The sequence below is a fragment of the Oxyura jamaicensis genome, chromosome 2, assembly GCF_011077185.1.
Source record: "Oxyura jamaicensis isolate SHBP4307 breed ruddy duck chromosome 2, BPBGC_Ojam_1.0, whole genome shotgun sequence".
NCBI classification, from domain to species: Eukaryota; Metazoa; Chordata; class Aves; order Anseriformes; family Anatidae; genus Oxyura; species Oxyura jamaicensis.
This window is the reverse complement of record NC_048894.1, coordinates 128,902,232-128,922,705: the sequence shown is the minus strand read 5'-3', so window position 1 is coordinate 128,922,705 and position 20,474 is coordinate 128,902,232. Positions and strand designations below refer to the sequence as shown.

At 43.2% G+C, this 20,474-nt stretch overlaps 2 protein-coding genes across 10 annotated transcripts in view; both read left to right on the top strand.

The window, feature by feature from the left end:
- TPD52 (tumor protein D52) overlaps positions 1-13,629 on the top strand; it is a 42,219-nt gene extending 28,590 nt beyond the window's left edge. For 6 of the 9 annotated variants that reach the window (XM_035317525.1, XM_035317519.1, XM_035317517.1 and 3 more), the window contains exons 2-8: positions 1,709-1,824; positions 3,446-3,594; positions 4,420-4,521; positions 5,440-5,466; positions 9,639-9,680; positions 11,021-11,069; positions 12,200-13,629. In XM_035317525.1, coding sequence (XP_035173416.1) covers positions 1,709-1,824; positions 3,446-3,594; positions 4,420-4,521; positions 5,440-5,466; positions 9,639-9,680; positions 11,021-11,069; positions 12,200-12,316 — 602 coding nt within the window. In that variant the 3' untranslated portion in view covers positions 12,317-13,629. The remainder of the gene's footprint in view (positions 1-1,708; positions 1,825-3,445; positions 3,595-4,419; positions 4,522-5,439; positions 5,467-9,638; positions 9,681-11,020; positions 11,070-12,199) is intronic. The other 3 variants (XM_035317521.1, XM_035317522.1, XM_035317520.1) reach the window with 2 other exon arrangements.
- Positions 13,630-14,183: 554 nt separating this feature from the next.
- Positions 14,184-20,474, top strand: part of MRPS28 (mitochondrial ribosomal protein S28) — an 86,091-nt gene continuing 79,800 nt past the window's right edge. The window contains exon 1 of the mRNA XM_035317220.1: positions 14,184-14,360. Coding sequence (XP_035173111.1) covers positions 14,184-14,360 — 177 coding nt within the window. The remainder of the gene's footprint in view (positions 14,361-20,474) is intronic.

Genomic DNA, 20,474 nt, shown 5'->3' with positions numbered 1-20,474 from the left:
TTTATAGAACTACAGCCTTGCAGAATCTCTTTTCCCCAGGCCTTTTCAGTGTATTGTGATGTAGCTGTTTGATACCAAGTCTCACAAGGAAGTCATAGTGGTGGTCTCATTGCTCGTTAATGAGTTGTTGAATTCTCAGGCCAAATACTGTCACGGAATGCCATCAAAAGGTGCTGGAACCAGGGTGGGATTGATTTGGTTAATTACTGTAGTGACTAGCAAGGGAACGTTAATGTGTCCTCAACTTGTCTGAATGAATGTATGCTTCCAACCCTATGAAAGGATAGAGAAGGCAATTGTTCTCCTGTTACCCCTTAAGCGCTTCAGTGCCAGGCTGTTGTTAACAGAATAGCCGGCGAATCGCTGGAAAAGACCCATGCGTAGCTGCTCCTTTCCTGATTTATTGGGTTTGCCCCCCATCACTTTAAAAAAAAAATAAAATACAACACCTTGGTTTAATGTGTTAGGCTCCTTGTTTTACCCTATTTTACTATTTATACAGCTAAACCTCTTAGTGCTAGTTCTGGGATCCTGTAACCATTCCAGTGTTCAATCTCCCTGCGAATTTGTCTCTTTGTAAATTATTGCAGGATTCCCTCATTTTGGTGAACTGTGTTTTACATATCAACTACAAAGGTAAAAATGGGAAATCTTTTGCTGTTTGTTGCATTACTTGGTTTGCTCAGCCCAGAGCAGAGCAGGCTGAGGGGAGGCCTCATGGCGGCCTGCAGCTCCCTCACGAAGGGAGCGGAGGGGCAGGCGCTGAGCTCTGCTCTCTGGGGACAGCGACAGGACCCGAGGGAACGGCATGGAGCTGGGACAGGGGAGGGTCAGGCTGGGTGTTAGGGAAAGGTTCTGCACCCAGAGGGTGGTCAGGCACTGGGACAGGCTCCCAGGGCAGTGGTCACGGCACCAGGAAGCCTTTGGGCATCCTGTCAGGCCATGTGGTTTAACTCCTAGGTTGCCCTGTGTAGTCCTGAGTTGGACTGGATGGTCCTTGTGACCCCTTCCAACACAGAATCTTAGAATATCCTGAGAATCCTGCAAGCAAAGGACTAGTTAGGATTAGGATTAAGCCAACTTTTAAAACTGAGCACATCCATAGTGATAAAAAGAATGTTGTTCGCCCTCCTTTGCATGAAGGTGTGAAGACAAAGGCTGGGAAGGATCATAGGGATGTTTGAGATTCATACAGAGGGGTTTGGCAGAGTTCTGGTTTCTGGATTTGAAAGGGAAGAAGTGGAAAAGCTGACTGATATCCTCATCAATCCCTTCTCAGCACTCCCCTTTGTCTGCAGTGGAGGCCTTTTGGTCTTAAATGCTTTCTCTGGGCTTCTCATCTGTCTTAAAAACCAGGCACATAAGAGCAGCTTACTTCCAGTTCCACGCTCTCTGTGATCTTCCTAGCCACGGTGGTCCCAGTTACGAGGGGCAGAAAGGTTGAGCACAGCATACTGGGAAGAGTTCCCACTTGTGGTGCACCCTTTCTCCCCACTGCTGCTGAACTTGTTTGTGGCCATGGCAGTTCCCAGTTTGCTGAGAACAGGCGTTTTTCTCTGATCCAGAGGCCAGAGAGGGAGGGAGCCTTATTTGCTGGTATCCTGTCATCGGTCTTATTTATACACTGGCACAAAAGGGCTGCGTATCAGCATGTAGTTGTTGTCTGGCAGATACACGGTCTGACTCTAAATGGTTTGTTCACCTCTAGGGCTGCTGAGAACTGACTCTATACCTGAGGTTGGAGAGGATGCTGCTGCTACAGTTGGTATGGCAGAAACACTCTCAGAGGAAGAACAGGATGAGCTAAGAAGAGAGCTTGCTAAGGTAAATCTCTTAGATAGTTCTTAAGTTGGTTTTTAGAATTAAAATCCATGTCTTTGAACACACAACTAATGTTGTATGTGTATTTATTCTGAGTGAAGCTGGGTGCAGCACTCTTCTGTATTGTGGGGTGGGAGGAGAAAGAAACCCCAGATATAACTACAGGGAATTAATTAAGCTAGTACTGCTTAGTAAACAGAGCTTAAACCAGAATTTTTAGATGTCTAACTTTTTTTGTTTACCCCTTTCTCACTTAAGGGTGGAAAAAAGCTGTCAGAACACAGTTAGAAGCTAGTACCAAGCGTTATCTCTGCTGGTGTGGTGTGATTAAAGCTGTTTTCATGAAGGATGCGTTGTAGTAAATTCCATGTGTACACTGTTTTGATAATAGCTAACTGTGTAACTATTCTTGTTTATGCTAGACAATAGCAGAAAAATTAAGAGCAATTAAAGTAGCACTTGTTGAAGGACAGTCAAATATTCAAGCCTGGTGTATGCATTTCATAAGTCACCAAAGTCAAGTTTCATTGAGTAGACTCTTTTCCTTTGTAGTTCCCTGTGACTTTAGGACCCTAAAGGGAAATAAATAAATTAGCTTTAGCTTTAAAGTTTGTCATACCAAGGTTAGCTGTGAAATAAACACACAGTTTTTCAGTCAGGCTTTGTTTTTAGTAGTCTTGAGTATTGTTCCATGCTGAAACGGTCAATTGAGGGTGGTAGGGGAATCTGGTCTTGCTCAGCTGTCATGCTGATATCATACATATCCAAACCCAAGGTGCATTAAGGATATTGGTGTTCCCTCAAAGGGGATTAAATGAGTAGGCAGCCTGACATCCTAAAGTAGGGTGGTCCAGTCTGGATGAAGAAAATAAGGTTGGACGTATGCCTTTGTACACGTTGCCTTAGTGCCTCTGTCAAACAGTTCTACAGTGCTATTCTGTAGGCTGTAAGCCTCTGACCATGACCTGATCTGTGTTTCTGAGAGACTTAATTGACTACCTGTGTAAATAAGAAAGTACATGGACATGAATAGGTTCTTCTAGTTGTGGAAGAGGTTATATTTTTTTAAACCACTCAGTCTGCCACTATTCCCACCTCTCCAACTCCTTTCCAGCACGCTCTGGGTAGGACATGCCTGTAGCTGAATTCAGCCACAGAAGAACCTTTACGGTCAAGAAAGGAGACAAAACTTCTGTGTGAAACAGACATGCTCTGAGCGTCCTCACATTGTTTGTAAGCTAGCATCTCTTCTGATGTGGAAAGAGCATGCAGGCTTGGTGGTTGTCCCAGGTTTGACTAATCTTCAAGCTCAATATAGGCCCATGGAATCTAAAGGTAATTTCTAACTATACCATCTTTCAGAGCTACCCAGTTTCTAACGCCTATTATATGAACAGAGCTAGCTGCAAGTAGGCTTCTTTCTGACTAACTGGTTATTTTTGTAGACTATGTTGGATTTCCCTTTCAGTAGTTAGAAACAACTGTGAGGCGATGCTTAAAAAAAAAAAAAAGCCATTATCCCTTCCATTACTGATGTGTAGTAAATGTTTTTTTTCCTACATATGTAGTTAAATGGCTATGTAGAACACTTGTTAACTTAATTCTCTCATCTCCGCTGTGATAGGTGGAAGAAGAAATCCAGACACTCTCGCAAGTGCTAGCTGCCAAAGAGAAGCACCTAGCAGAAATCAAGAGAAAGCTGGGAATTAACTCATTACAGGAACTAAAGCAGAACATTACCAAAAGTTGGCAAGATGTTACATCAACTGCAGCGTATGTACCTCTTTGTGATGGTGGTCTGTTGAGATGAAAACTATGAAGTTCTTACGTCTAAATCATGTGTTTTTTTTGAAATAAGATGTGTAGATCACACAAAGTTAGGTTGCACTTAGATTTGTGTGAATAATTCATAGGTTAAGGCCAGTACTAGCCATATCATCTCATGCAAAATAAGAATGAACCATAATATGGGAGTTTCTAATGTATTTGACTAACAGAACTGAGATACCATTACCAACATACCAAGGTGTACCAAGTCAGAGTATCATATTCTAATGTGAAAAACTTTGTAAACTGAGCTCATGCAGGAGGAGTACAAAGTCACAGTTAATATTCTAGCCAAACAAAAACTTTTACTTTGAGGCGTAGAGTGAACTTCATTTTCTGCAGTCGATGACTTTCTAGAATGTGTAAGGATGAACCTCTTAATACAAAATCTTGTATTGTGAAGTTTATTGACAAAACCATTATGGATAAGACTTTAGACACTTGGTACCAGAAACTCTTTTTTTTTCCAATATGTATTCATGCTGTTTTTTCTTTTTGGAAGTCCTGATGTAGCAGATAGCATCTGTTCTGGGGCTGGAGTAGAAGAAATATGTTGGTGAATCTGTTCTTAAATCTTAGGTGGCAGAGATGCTATAGCCAGAAGGGACTGCAGTGATTCAAAATAGTCTCTTAAGTGGCTTTTCTACTCTTCCTAAAAGTTGAGGTATACTTCTGGGTTTGATACAAACTTAATATACACTAAAAGTTTTAGTAAAAGTTCCTCATGTGTTCTGCTAAAATAACTACAAACTTAATTTTGTTTGAACACAGATACAAGAGAACATCAGAAACCTTGTCTCAGGCCAGTCAGAAGGCTTCTGCTGCTTTTTCAACTGTTGGTTCCGTCATAACCAAGAAGTTTGAAGATGTCAAGTAGGTTTCTTTAGCTTTTTAACAAGAAGTTGCACTTCTTTCTTTAAGCAGATTATTTATGCTGTTAACATACTTAGCACTTCTAAAAGTTAATCTGTCAAGAACCCTTGGCATGTCTTAGGAGTGCTGAGTGACTTGCTGCAAAATGTGCCCGTATGTCCTCCCTGATGGGGAACAGTTCTGTGGGGTGTGTGTTATATATGCAAGAGAAACAACATATGCTATTACCTCCACTGCCACTCCAATTTTTCTGGTAGGCTTGCAGATAGCAGCATCCCTGTCTGCCTCTGTGTGCCCAATGCAAGTAGCATCATCACTTTTGTTTCCTGACTTTCTCAGCTTGTGGAACGCCACACTTAAAAGACAGTTTAAGATTATTTTTGTATTTGGTGTGAATTCCTTTTACGGTGTCTTACTTGTTTGTAAGCTGTTCTACCTCATAGCAGTGGCTTGATTTTATTACCTTTTAATAGACTACTTTAATTCCTAAATGTTGGTATACAACAGTGTATTTTGACTGTGAAATGACACAGCCCTTTCATACAAATTAGGGAAGTTTTCTAGCTTTTAGCACTACATGTACTGTGTGCAAACTAAACACTTCCTGGATGCAGTCTAATCATTACTTTTACTATTGGAACATATAAAACTACTAATCTACACTTGTAACTTGTTACGAATAGCAGATCAAACTTATTTTTCAATTATTGGGCAAGTAAAAGACATTCTAACAGGATATTGCTGCATTGGAGAGCAATGTAATAAAATCAACCATTGATTTTGAAGTGCTGCCATTAACCTCTTTCTTGCTTTTTGAAGTCTAGTGAGAAAAACTTCTGAGGTGCAGCTTCAGTTACTTTGCTTCAGATTTATCAGAACTTCCTTTCTCTCTTTAATGCTTACTCTGGCATTGTGCAGACTACAGGCATTTTCACATTCGTTTAGGTAAGGTGGGCACAAGAACTGTTTCTGAAACTAAGCATGTAGTCAGACTGTCTCCATTAAAAGCTTTAAATGAGTTGTGTCTGTAAAAGGTAACCCTTTTTTCTCCAGTGTTAGTTGATGTAAAGCTGCAGTTTTTATGTCAGAAGACATTCCTTCAAGTTCGTCTGGTAACTATCCCAGAACATGAACTCTTGATAATATGTAGTAATTAGTTTCCCTTTCATGTAAGAAAGGAACCTGTTAAAATGAGTCCAGATCTCTCTCTTTAAAGAGGCAGAATATGGTTTTGAGGTCAGTGGCATGCCGAACTCCTCTGTCTGTACAGTGTTGCTGCCTTGAGAGAGTAATTCTTTTTTTTCCCTTTCTGGTGCCTGTTACAGTGGTGGTTTAGCATTGTGACCCTAATCAAATCACTACAGGTGAAGTGTGAGGTAGCTTGTGCATTCACTGTTCATGGTTTTTCCAGTGAAACAGTTCTTATCTTTGACCTGATTACTTTAGCAGCTCTGGACTTGGAGCATTTTAATTACCTTTTCTGCAGTGCCTTTTATCTGCTTACTCTAAGCAAATACTCAGTGTAAAGTTGTCGGTAGTTAACTTTCCTGTGTAGCAACTTCTGTCTATTGCCTCATCCTCTCATGTGCACCTCAAAGTCTGGCTTCATCTTCTTTGTACTCTCTTATTATGTAATCATTTAGATGGTAATAAGGTCTCTAGAGATGTAGGGATCTGGCTGCTAGAACGCTAGCTAGGAGCTTTAGCCCCTCCTGCTGTGCCTGCAGAGGAGGCAGGCAGTGAGTCCAGTCTGCTCAAGGATAAGAACGTCTGCAGTATCTCATCTTTAGCCATCAGCAAGACAGGGAGACTGGAAAGTGCCTTTTAGATGCAGGGCTCAGCTGCTTGCTTCCTTCGTTCCTTCCGTTAGGCTGTGGTGTTCTCATGCTGGTACTGGACTACCCTATTTGACAGGGATAAGCACAGACTCCTAGCTCTCTTCTGGCCTCAGGAACTTAATACGTCAACATCCAACCCAACAAGAGTGTCCTAATTGCCCAAGTTAGAGAATATTAGACAACAACCTGGCCACCATCAGAAATGAGGCCACTGGGAGTGAGAGTGACAGGGCCAGAGGCGTCACATTGTCGGTGTGCTTCTCTGGGGAAATCATGGCAATGGAAATTCGAGGTACGGATATAGTATGGATATAAACTCAGGAGCAGCTGGTTTTAAAAAACAAAGGTGGGGGGGGGAAGGAATTAGTGCTGTTCTAGATCTTAATTGCACTTAGGAGATTGAAAACAGTTTTTTGCTTTCATAAGGATCAAGTTCAACTGGGGTTCAACCAGTGAATTCAGGTCCCATGGTTATGTAACCACCGAAGTGGTGTCTATTAAGACGGCACAAGTCTGAATTTCAGGAAGTTTTAGATGTCAAAGTCTTTTACTGGAACTGAGAATTATTGGGTCTGATACTTGAACAAATAACTGAATACTCAGGTGCATTTTTTTTTGTTTTTAAGTGGTTTCTTCATCATGATTTTTCTCTTGTGCTGTTTTAACTTGGGAATTTTTCAGTTGTAATGACATGATTGGATTATTTCCATGTATGCCATGCAGCAAACATGCAGGTGTTCATTGTTGTGAAGTGACAGGAGAGAGTTGTGAAAGGGAATAAGGCAGCTAGCTAATTAAAAGTATTGAAATAGAGAGGGAGGATTGTGAAGTCAGGCAGCTGTTGCTTTCTTTTTCTTCTGCTTTTTGTTGTGCTGTAAACAAATTCTGCCCCTTCTCAGGTTTTTCTTAATACCTTTATTCTCCTTTACATGAATGTCTTGATTAGCTAGCCATCCTCATGTAGGCAACCTGAGTATTATGTGCCAAATATGTACCAAGATGCAGCTCTCATCAAATTTCCTGAGCACTCATAACTGCACTTAGCTTCTCTTGCACTCTATCTGTACTATGGAGCAGAAATCCTCATCTTTCCCCTGTTCTGAGGTTGTAGAATACCTTTGCTTGCTTTGGAAATGTGATATGATCATGGACTTCAACATGTCATCATTTGTCAGCATATCAACTGGAAACCTAACTATTAACAAAAGGCACTAGTGCTTATGAGCTCTTAAGCATGTTTTCCGGACAGGGACTCTGTCGTGGCTCTGTGTGTTTTCAAAAGGTGAGGCAATGTAGTAATTCTAAAAATAGTAACTTCTAAAGACCCAGAAGCCTTTTAATGCAACACAAACTATATGGAAGATTAGGGAGCAACTTGATGCATTGTTTTTGCTTTCATATGTAAGCTAGCATCTTAATCTGTGGGTGTTGCATAAAAGGGCATCTCCCCTTCAAACTGCCCTGCTTCTGGGTCTAGCTGAGTGAGTGCTTTGTGGCATTCTGTCAATTGTGAAAACAAAAATTGACTCATCTTTGTAAAGCTTCTCTAGACTTATCTTGCTTCTTAGAATGCACTAGTCGAACAAATGATTTGATGTTTAAGATTACCCAGTGCTCCCACAAACCAAATCATTTTGTGCCACAGCAATATAATGGTGACACTTCACAAAATGTTCTGAGGATGTGCAAGTGTATCATAGGAGAAGTGAACTCAGGAATGCAAATGGTTCTTCTAATAAGTGATCTCTGAGATTAAACCTCTCTAGGCATCTGTTAAAAGGTCCGCAGTATACCACAGCTTGTTGCTTTTCTGTGCAAGCAGGTTTATAGATTGTAAACAGAGGAAAAAAAGAAGGTAACTTCCACCCTCTTTAGCCTTAAACTTCCTCAGCTAGTGAGGCACTTCTGGCAGGCTAAGGGGGGGTGGCTCAGCGTGACTGCACAAAGAATTATGTATTATCAGCCTAGTTCTGTGCTGAAACTTGGCACAGAGCAGTAAAACCAGAACTAGGAGACATCCACATCAGAGAGCAAGGAATATGAAGACACTTCTGAAGATAGTCATCTTCTGTGTGCTCTGAAAAACCTTGTGGAAGCCAAACCATCAGTGATTAAAAACCATCAGAAGATTAAAAACAGCAGGGTTTAGGGTAAAGGAACGAAGCATGGCCATGCATTACTGACATGTGGCAGGACAGCAGCTGGCCTTAATGAATTTGATTCCCAGTACACTGTACCTACAAAACCTTGAGTTGTACATCTGCTTTAAGGGCTTCCAACCTTAAAGCAACTTTTCTTACACGTGTGTCTTTCTTCCTATTGCTGTGTTCTGCTAATGAGCCTTTTGCTTCTGTCAACGTATATTCTGTTGTGCTGAGGTACTAATCTGAGCTTCGGAGGTGCATCAAATGTGAGGTTTTTTGTTATTCCTCCCCACACCAGCAATCGCATGGAAAGGATTCTCTTGAAAGACAACATCAAGCCCTGTCAAAAATCAATATTCCAAACGATTATGAAAAATCATGTTTGTTTTTTTTCTAACTTGCTGTTGTGGTACTTGACAAGAAACACTTAACACTAAGACTAATTTGTATCAAAAGTAAACGAGGATTTCCCAGAATATGAAACTGGTATTGAAGTTATGTGGGAGCTCCTTAATCTACCTCCAGTCATCCTCAAGGAGTAGGTATGTGTTGTCACCAAACACAAACAGTATAGCAACGCTGGTAGGTTACAGAAATCCTCTATGAATTTCAAAAGTGTTGAAACTAGAACTCTTTCCCTGCCCCCACTGTAAACCTGGAGCTGGATATAGGTTGATATAACTGCTCTCTCTAGGTAAAATTTTTATACTTATAAATGATACTGAATTGAAGTGGAAGCCCTCTGACCTTTGGAATCCTTCTTTGAGTAGGAAGGTCTGTTGGTTGATAACTCTCTGGGTTGTTTGCTTTCTACTTGATATTGTCAAAACTGTAAATGCAGCATGTCTCCTTTGAAAAAACTTACTAGCAGACAGACTTCAGCTAAAAATACGTACTTACTAATAAGCATGGCACTTGAATATTTTTAAAAAGGAAAAAGTCGTTGCAGCTTTTGCTCTGTTGTATGTGTTTGCGTGCATGGCTAAGCAATTTAAAAAAAGCAAAACGAAGCAGTTCTTATTTAAGACTGTATAAGACTGGCTGTTTACCAAAGATGGTCTTTCTAAGCCAATTTTTTCTGTCTATCATTTCAATTAACTTCTTGCTTTCTCTTTTCTTAATGCTGGCAACTTAGTATACGCTCCATACAACACTCAATTAGCATGCCTATTATGAGGTAATGTATGTATAATCCAGCTGTTGGGTATATTTATTGTCATGTGTGGGATCAAGCAAAATTGAACTTAACTAACAGAAAAGAAGAACAAGACTATATTGGTGCAGGAAATTGACTATGTAGGATAAAATTGTTTTTACTTAACAGTGATGGTTATCAGACATTGGGAATGGGACTAAGTGCACTTTCCTGATTCCTGGAGAACTGTAACACTTTACCTTCCTGTCAGTTACGCTTGTAACAAATTTAAAAGACAATAGTTCACCACCTGATTTAGGACTGTCTTTTGGAACTGAATTGAAAATGTGGTTTCATAAAAAGTCTTTTTGCTGACTTGTAGTGCTTGCTTGATTTTCTCTTTGCATTCTTTCTTTGGCACTGTGTCCCTCCATCTCCTGAGGGAATCTGGTTTCAAATATAGATGTCACTGTGTGCCTTCCTAAATGAAAGAGTGCTGCTAAGTGTGGGTTACCTACACAAATACCAAGCAAAGGGGGGAAACGCATCTTAGTCTGTTTACAGAGACTTTCATTTTTATGTAACTTATTTTTTGTCTGCTAGGAATCCTTAGTCTTGATTAGTCTTGGTCCATGGAAGACAAGCAATTTCTGTTCTGCGTAAAGGCAGAAAAGCTGTCCAAGCTACTGCACAAGTTTGCAAGTATCGGTGACAGCTAATCAGAGCACTAAGGCACTCTTTTGACCCTAGTAGTAAAAATACAGTGGCCCTCAGCACTGAATGTTGTGAGCTGTCCTGCTCTGCATATGCAGAACGTACTGTTTGTAATCACAGCTGTGTGCAGCACTTAAAAACCAAGGGGGAGTCTCTCAAACATATTAGCAGAAAATGTCACTGTGAACTTCTTCGTTATTTAAACACAGACTGTTTAATTAAAGTTGTTTTCCTCCAACAAAGCAAAAAAAATCTGACAAGCTTTATTCAGCAGTAATACAGTAGGCTATCCAGAAGGGATGACAAAGCTTTTCTGGACAAAGCTTTTATGAACAAGCCCTTTAAGCTAGAAAACTGTTTGAAATCACTGTGTGTGGAGGGGTGGGGGAGTGTGGGGGGAAATTGCTAGCTCTCCCTTCCATCTTGTAATGAAAGATCCTATAGCTGAGACCGGCAACGGCTAATTGATGTGAATACATTGCAGCTTGAGTGTTCTTGAATTTTTACAAATAGAGATCCAGATGTAAACTATTTTAGCTGCAATTAAAAACAAGCCAAAAAAAATAAAATGCATGTTGACATTAGAAAAAGCAATTGCCTGCTTGTTTTCTGATATTTATATGCTAACTAGATATATCTTTAATTCTGTGCTTCCTTTTTGTCCCTAGAAATTCTCCTACTTTCAAATCTTTTGAGGAAAAAGTTGAGAACTTAAAGGTAAGCATTACTAAGAAGATTACTGAGAAGTCTTCGTGACTGTGGAACTGTGTATGTGGAGAAGAGACTTAAGTGGGCTCTGGGTAATCAGTGTGATTTTTTTTGTTACTGGTAAGTTGTTGAAGGTGCTTAGATGATGTCTTCAGAAGTACTGTGTAAATGGTTTCTCTGCCTTATGTTTTCAGAATAAAAACAGGAGGATGCTCATAACTAGATGGATTAACACATACCTAACCTGTACAAGTGGATAGTATAATACACCTAGTATTATATCAAAAACAGTCTAGGCTTTTACTTCAGTGCCTTCCTAAGGACTAGTATCCTATGTAGTAGTACAGATTGGGTTGTTTATTTCTAAGCTATGTAAGGTCTTTGTACTTTAGTTCTGCAGAAAATATTTGTAAAAACAAATTTACTCATAAAAGGCTGAATACCAGAAAGAACCGTTACTAAGCTCTTTTTTTACGCTCACAAAGAAAACAAAAAAAGAAAAACAAATACTAAAAAAAACACCAACTTCAAAAATAACTAATACGTGTAGCTAGATCCAGACTTCACTGTTCTCAGGGACACGCTGGACTGGATGAGAAGCACACAAGCAATAGCATTAGAGAATCATAAGATCTCTGCAAACTAATTGTCACTAACGGCCATGCCATACCACAAAATGTTTTCTGTAGAGAGAAGTGAAAAGGTGCACACACTGCCTGGAGAAAGTAGCATAGCTGCAAGGCTCCATTAAAGAACTCAAGATGTGCTCCTCAGACTGAAAACCGTTCAAGGCTCCTTATTGAACAATACAGCTAGTTTTAACTCTGAATCTTTCAAAGCCTAGCTGGCTTAAAAGGCAGCATGCCTGTACTGTTTTTAACTAAGGGTGTGTGTATGACAACCTTCAGACTCCCTAGAATTATGTCTGCTTCATTCTTTTTCATTCTTTGTGTCTTCAAGTCAAAGGGAGGCTGGTGTGTCCTTGGTATTTAAGGATTTTCTAAGTAATATAAAGACTGTTGTGGGGGTAGCTCAGTCCTGGAAAAGCTGCTCTGCTGAAAAGAGTTGTTAAGCCTCTTTGTGCAGAGGTACTGGTTTTATGTAGATAACTTCACGCTGAGACTCTCTTTATGTTCTAGTCTAAAGTTGGAGGAAACAAACCTGCTGGGGGAGACTTCGGAGAAGTTCTGAACTCTGCTGCCAATGCCAGTGCCACAGAAACAATTGCAGAACAGACACAGGAGGAGACCCACTGAGATTCCTTCCTCTGTCCTGCTACCCACTGCCAGATGCTGCAAGCAAGAACTAAGCACACTTCTAACATTCTTTGCGCTCTTTCCACCAGATGTGCGTTTATTTAGCACGTAGCTATTTTACCAGATTAACTGATACCAAGCTTGTTTGTGGGTTCAAATTATTTTTGAAACTAAAATACATTGTTTGGGGTTTTGTGTGGGTAGGGGAATTTTTATGCCTTTCAAACATTTAAAGGACTTATCTCTAATTTGAAGGCAACCTTTAAAATATAGCAATGAAAACTCTTCTGAGAAGTTAATTATACTGTACATACACTGTGGATACATAATTCCTTTTGAATCAGTAACTGCTCTTCAACTTGATCATTTTGAATCTACTTCTGCTGCCAAACTTTACTCCCTTGTGATTATTTCGGTTAAGTGTTGCCTGCATGGGAACCAGGCTAGGAGGATCACTCCCAGCTAAAGAAAGGACTTGTACTTCAACAGGCTTTAAACACGTTACTTGTAGCACAGTTACAGATGTGTTGGAATGTACTGTATTAAGAGCTTGTTTTTTGTACAAAAGATACTGGTACTATAACACATGACATCTAAACCTCACTGATTTCTTTGGCTTATCTAACTAGGAGGACTCTGGAAGCAAGATGCCTATTAATGCTGGTTTAGTTCAGTTACAATAACGTGATCAGTATCGCACTTTGTTCTGAACTTCTGATCAGTTGTGAATTCATCTTAATTCACGTGTGGAGGTGTCACACACTAACAAAGCATGGATGGTAAGAATAGGCCTGAGCATGAAAGTGGTTCTTCTGTTAGGCAGCGAGAGAGCTGCTGTCAAATGCTAATGTTCATTCCCATGTGGACTGACTGGAAAAGATCTGCTACAGACTACATTGTTGTTTTTTTTTTTTTTTTTTTTTTTTCTGTACGTCTTAAGGGCCTGAACCACTAGAGATGTATCACTACTCCCCTTTGCTCTGCTGCGCAGTGTTACACCGCAGCATAGCACTCTGGCAAGGCCCGTTCCTCTACCTGGTACTTTATCTGGTTGTTGTCTTCAAATTGCTTGTCTTTTTTATGTTTCTGGCACCTGGTGTGGGTAAGATTAGAGCTTTTGGCATGTGTTTTATCACCACAGTTAGAGGGGGAAACAGGTTTGAAACAGGTGTGTGAAGTCTGAACCTTCCCCCTGCCACGGAGGGGTCTGGGAGAAAAAGAGTTCCTGACAACTTGATTAGCATGCCAGCTGTCATGTATATATGCTCAGTTCCTTGTGAGAAGCTTAATAAAAAAATAAATTAAAAAAAAAATGTGAGGAATCTATTGTCCTGTTACTATAGAGGAATACACTTAAAATATATATATAAGAAAATAAATTTACTTCCCTGTGGAAATAGTCCTTAAACTTCAGTTCTGGAGTGTTGATACTAGTGCACCAGCCACTACCAGCCGGGCATTACTAGAGAAGACAGCTTGTGCTGTGCTGAGGACGTGAGAAATGGGGCTCTGGGTATGCCCGTCCTGGGGCAGCTGTGCTTCAGCAAAGGGGGGAGAATGGGGCAAGAACGGAGCTCTTCTAGGGCGTTGGTACCATCTACGGAACGTGATCTGTATTGCATGGGTTCTTCCGCGATGTGTTTAATCCCATTGCAGGAGCCTTCATCTAGTCCACCGTGGGGCTTTGTACTTCAGAAGGGCCTTGGGGCCCTCAGCCCGCCGTGGGGCCGGGCCGGGCGCCCCGCTGCGGCCGCTCGCTGCCCTCCCCGCCCTAAGATGGCGGCGGCCGCCCCGCCTCATCGCGCCCCGCGCGCATGCGCCCGCCGGGGAGGGCAGCGGCGGCGTCCCGCCCAGCACGCGGCCCAACATGGCGGCGCCGGGCTGGCGGCAGTGGCGGGCGGCGCGGCGGTGGCTGCTCACGGCGGCCGGGCGGGGCGGCGGCCTGAGGCAGGACGGCCCCCGGCAGGACCCCCCCGGGCAGGACGCCCCTCGGCAGGACGCGGGGAAGCGGCCGGGAGGCACCGCGGCGGCGGGAGGGCGGCAGGTGAGGGCGGGGAGGGGCCTCCGCTGGGCGCGCGGGGCGGGGCCGGGGCGGTGTTGGCGTGGCCGGGGCCGTTGGCTGGGGGCGAATACAGCGAGTAAAGCCCCAGGTGCCTCGGGCAGCGTTTTTGTGGTGTGGGCGCTTTGTTGTGCTGGCTGCTGGTTTTGTGTTTTAAATGTCAGTTCTGCTCGTAGCTGCCCTGCCGAAGGCACGTGTGTGCTGTCGGGAGTAGTGCAGCCAGCAGGAGCAGGGAGGTGATCGTCCCCCGTGCTCTGCTGAGGCTGCCCCTCGAGTGCTGTGTTCAGCTTTGGGACCCTCAGTACAAGAACGACAAGGAGGCCCTGGAGCACGTGCAGAGAAGGGCTGCGAAGCTGGTGAAGGGTCTGGAACACAAGTCCTGTGAGGAGTGGCTGAGGAAACTGGGGTTGTTTGGTCTGGGGAAGAGGAGGCTCAGGGGAGACCTCATTGCTCTCTACAGCTCCCTGAAAGGAAAGTGTGGGGAGCTGGGGGTCCACCTTTTCTCACACGTAACTAGTGACAGGAGTAGAGGGAATGGCCCCAAGTTGTGCCAGGGGAGGTTCAGGTTGGAAATGAGGAGACATTTCTTCTCAGAAAGAGCAGTCAGGCATTGGAAGGGGTTGCCCAGGGAGGGAGGTGGTGGAGTCACCGTCCCTGGGGGTGTTTGAGGAAAGGCTGGACGTGGTGCTTAGGGACATGGTTTAGTGGGTGACATTGGTGGTAGGGGGATGGTTGGACCAGGTGATCTTGAAGGTGTCTCCCAGCCATAATGATTCTATGATCTACCTGTGCGCATTTGCCTATCTCACCTCTCATCCCTTCACTTTCTGTAGTAAATAGCCTACAGGAAGGTTGATAGTACTTGTGCTTTTTGTTAACATATTCCCACAAAAATCTGTCCTGTTTCTGTAGGAAATACGTAGGTTTAAAATAGGAGGTGCAGGCCTGTAGCACAGGTATGTTCAGGCTTTTGCAGGCAGGCAGAGAGAAAGTGGAAAGTCTGTGACAAAACATCAGTGGGTGGGATCAAAGACCTGTGAAGCTGGTACTCTGGTGGCTTACAGCAGAAATATTAAGGCAGGAATTAGAGAAAAAAGTGGAAAGCACTTATGTGAAAGTACTCACCTGTGAAAGCAGCAGAAGATGCAGTATGGGAGTTAAACACGTAGTTGCGAGTGAGGACAACCACGGTTCCCCGGGTACTGTCACAGTGCCGACACGGAGACAGTGATGTTCTAGGCAAGGCCCAGCGACACAGAAGACCAACAGAGAGCAGACACCATGTCCCAACAACAGGAGGATGGCAATCAGCTGGCATCCTCTTACCTGCCTGGTGTTCTCCCCTTACCCCACCGTGAAGCAGAGGTGCTTTAGATAGGCATGGCGAGTCCCATGGTGAGCAGCAGCTAAGTCACCCTCGGTGGCCATGGCAGTGAATTTTGTCATGCTGATTTTCCCACAATATCAGCTGTGACAGTGGCCAGTGACAGGCACCCAGTCACAGGAAGAAGCAGTGGATGTGTATTAATGTATCCCAGAATATCTCCAGGCTGAAAAATCCTGATATCTTTGATTTTTCCTTGTTTGGAAGGTATTCCATACTGCTGTTCAGCCTTGTTGCTCTTCATTCTGTAATTTTCCAGTTCTGTGTGGCTGCGATTACGTTAGAGCGTGCCCAATAGGGTATGGAGGTTAATGCTGTTTGTTAATATTGCAGGACTGACACAGGACGGGGAATGCAGAAATGCAGTCACTGGGTCCAGGACCTGATATCCCAAATTACTTTATAATCTGTAACATTCTACTTTCCGTTGAATATCCCTACTAAAGAGGCTGGCTGTGCTAGGATGAAGCTGTGAGCTGGCTCAGGTGGTGTCCCGGGGAGAAGTCCACAAAAGATTTTAAGAATGGATCCAGCTGACCTGGCTGTAGAAGATACCAAACTCTGCTTCAGGGGTTAGACCTTTTTTTTTTTCCCCTGTTAAAGCAACAAGTTAGGAACACAGTCTTTACTGCTTCTATATACTTATAGAAAATCTTAAAAGTGTTCATAGAAAGTCTTTCAAGGTTGTGTAGGTATACTGAACTAACTGAAATGTTACGTGGTATTCACAGCGTCATTTCCAAGTGTGATTGTGTATAGAAATATGAACACCTAGTGCAATATGGACTTCAACCTAGGAGTGTAAAATGAAGAGCTGGACCACGACTCTGGATTTTTCTGCGCTTTGCTGAATTATTTGCCTGACGTGAACAAGAGGAAGGGCAGTGCCTTGCTGTGTGATGTCACGGCGACGTTAAGAGCCTAACACTGAGATGAAGTAAGACTGCCACAAGTCTGCTTCTGTGCTGTTCGTAGCCCAGTGAGCAAAGCGCTCAGAGAGCTGGAGTGTGACTGGTGGTTGCTCATGGCTCTTCTCTTTTAAGAGGATGCAGAAGAGGGAGCGTGCTTGCTGAGAGTGAGCGAGCTGTGCAAGGTGAGATACTGAAAAAAGAGGAGAACACAAGGGGTCCAACATCCAGTGTTATTTGTTGGCTCTTTCCAGGTTTCTTAGCTCTCTGTCTCACTAATTGTAACGTATTTTTGATTGCTAGGAAGTGTGTTTTGTGGTAAATAAAATTTCCATAGGTATGAGTAACCCTAATGGTAATAATGCAGCACAAAGTTCTGTGATACTCATGGGAGATACTCAAAGCATTTGAAGTCCTTTTAAGAAAATCCTTTCAAGGGGAGCAACATGCTCCTCTCCTGAGGAAAGCATGCCGTGGCTCTGGCTGCAGTCCCTTTCCAGGGTGCCGTGCATCCGTGGGACCTGCTCTTGCAAGACACAGCAGCTGTAAGAGCACAGAGGTGTAGTTTGGGTCCTCAGTGATTCTGTTTCAATAGAGGAAAAAATACACAGAGATCCAGTGGTATTTCTGCACTGGCTTCATATATAGGGATTTTTTCTTCTCATTTTTGAAGCTGAGCAGGTGCTGCAGTGTTTGGCGTGCCGCGGTGTTTGGTAAGCAAAGGTTTATTTGACATGAATGGCAGAAAACTTGACAAATGGACGTGTTGTTTTGAATTTGGTTTAGGTAGTTAAAAAAGCATGATGATACTTTCCTTGGGTAGCTTCTTAACTTTGGGCACAGCAGCAAATGTGTGATGCTGACCTTGCTGCACAGCTGCCTGCTGTTGTTCTCTGCTGCGCTGGTAGTGTATCAGAGTGATGGGGTTTATTTTTCAAGTAGGAAGATCTACGGAGCAGATGCTTAAATGTCGGTTTAAGTTGTTAAAAGTTAGCAGCACGGTAAGCAAAATATGCTGGGAACCCTGCATGCCAGTTAACCTTGCCTACAGCAGGTGGCTTACCTCTCGATGCTTTTTCCTTCTGCATTTCCATAATGTCGTCACGCCGAGCCTAAAATACCAAACTAAAAGACAAGCCTGGAGCTCTTCTCCTCTGCGTGGAGTCGCGTAAGGAAATCTTCCAGAAGCAGGAGAGCTGCTTTGGGTGTTACCTGCGCAGCAAGGTAGTGAGCCCTGCTTGTGGGAAGGACGGCGGGGCAGCGTGAGGACCAAGCCGCGTGTTTGGGCCAGGGCACGGTGCCGGACCCCTGCCCCTGCTTCTCGGCCGGCGGCCGGCAGAGGGGGGCCGCGTCGCGCACAGGCAGCAGCAGCGGGCTCCCAGGGGAGGCGCTTGTTAGAGGAAACCTCACTCTTATTTATGTTTGTTTTTTAAAGTTGGCCTTGGAGGGACAGGCTCCGTTCAGAAGCTGGCCTGCGTCTGAACTGAGCGGCGCTGAAAATGTCACCTTGCAGCGCTCGGGCTTCATTTCCATATTTTGACCTTGGCAGATGTGTACATATTTCATTCTGCTTCTCCTCGGGGCCACAGCTCTCACGCACAAAGTTTAGCGTGTGCATCATGCCTTCTCTTTCTGTTTAAATTCTTACTCATTATGCACATGTAAGTACTAAAGAGAGCCAAGTGTATCCTCATTGTGGATGTGTTTTAACTTAAATTTCACTTATGTGATCAGAATCCTCATTTTGCAACCTTAGAGGCAATAGTGTATAATAATGTGTATGCCTAAACACTTGGGATCATTAAAATAAAAGTATTTAGTTTAATCTGCAGGCCACAGATTGAATTTTATAGCAACTTCTGAGCTCTGCAACAAAAAAGCATCAGAAATCTACAAAATGGTGACTTTTCGATGGATTGCTATCAGTACGTAATCATAACTGATTTCTGAAATAGTTTAGAAATTATTCCATCCAAAGTGTATTTTTAATTTTTAATTTTTTTGACCAGTCAGATGTCCTTTTCCAAAAGGATTTGGGAATTTGAGGGCATCCATGTATTTCTTGTTGCTATTTTCAAAAATAAGATATGCACGGTCATAAAGAGAAGACAAGTGTTGTAATAGATGATATAAAGAGCTGTCTTAGCTATTTATATTTAAGGTGAGAGACTAAAAACTGAGGCACAAAAGTGATAGTTTTAGGTGAATGTACTACCCCGTTATGAAAGGTACGTGGATATCCTTTACAAAGGATGCATACCTGTCTTACTTATGCAGAATCTTGCCAGCCTTGGTTTGAAATAATGCCTAACACGGGATGTTTTGAAAAAAAAATTGAATTATTTTTAGTGTAATTGTTGGTGGGAAATAGTTTTCTTAATCTATCTTTCCACCTAGGATATTGTCTAGAAGATGATTTTACTGAAATTGCAGTTATTTGAGAACAAAAATACTTGGTGCATTTTTCACTTCAGTATAGTATTTTTAGAGCCCCTATAAACTCTGTGTGGGTGGAGTGCTCTTTCACTCTTAAAAAACTTAAAAACGTTTTTGTTTTGATTGCAAATGTAATACCGCTTTACAGAAAATACAGAGGTTACTCTTCAGGCAGATTACCTTCTGGCCAGCGTCCAAGTACTTGACAGTGCTGACTAGTGGAGAGCACGACTTGCCCCATGTGGAATTCGTGGGACCTGGAAGGAGTTTGCTTTACCTGCAAGTTTCTCCTGGCTTGTGCTGTCCATGTGTGCATTTGAGAGGCTTGGATTATGCCTGCTTCTGCTGCACTGTGAGCAAACGCTTCCTAAAGCTAAATGCAGGACAAGGACTGCATCGTAGACTTCTCAGCATCCTCTCAGCTGTGTCTGCTCTAAAGGCTGATTTGCATTTTAGTCCTTGGCAGACCACAGAGGTGTTTGCTTGCTGCCCCTTTGGAGGACCCTTTGTGCACGGCTGTGATGGGCAGCACTGACTGGGGAGCACAGACTTGTGTGGCAAGGCCCTTCATACCTTGCAGAGCTCTGACCTCAGCATGAAGAAGGGCACAGCACTTAGGGAACGGGTTGCAGTTGTCTTCTGCAAGTTCTTTAGATAGCTCCAAGTCTGCAGGTGATGACTTTGGCATTGCTGGAGGTCGGTGAGTGGTAGGCACCTGTGATATACCGTGGGTAACTGGCTGTCAGAGTGGAATCCCACCATTCAGCCTCTCTGGGGACTAGCAGTGGAGTGGTATCGCAGTGTGGCAACTTCTCCAGAAAAGCAAGAGAGTGCCAGCTCATCATTTAGCAGTTCTTGGTCAGCTGCCTGGGAGGTATCTGGAGGAAGGTGCTGCCTGAAACTGTATTATAAAGGTTAGATAGAAACTGCAATCCTTCCTAGTTACCAGCAGGACTTTACACCCGCTGCTGCTGTGGGAGATCCCAGTGGCTCTCTTACCGTGGCTGTTGAAACTACATCCTGCCCTCAAGGAGCCTGGAAACCAGCAGCTAGCCTACTTGGAAGCGTAACGACGGATGGAGAAACTGTCAGCCTAAAGATAAGACTCTGCTGTTGTGTGAGATTGCCCCTGACCCATTGCAACCTGAAGTGCAAGGATGGAGGCGTGTGATGGCTCAGAAGGATAGCTCCGAGCTGTGCTGAAGGAGCCTAGCTGCAGGTGCTGGTCTCAGGCACCACGGGCTTCTCTTAGCACTGCGTGTGCTGGTCTGGTACGACTTCTTTTGTGATGTGACCCGTGGAGTGGGCTCACCCTGGTTTAGAGATTTCCCTTCTTTAGAGATGAGAATTTCTGTTCAAAAGTAAACTGAA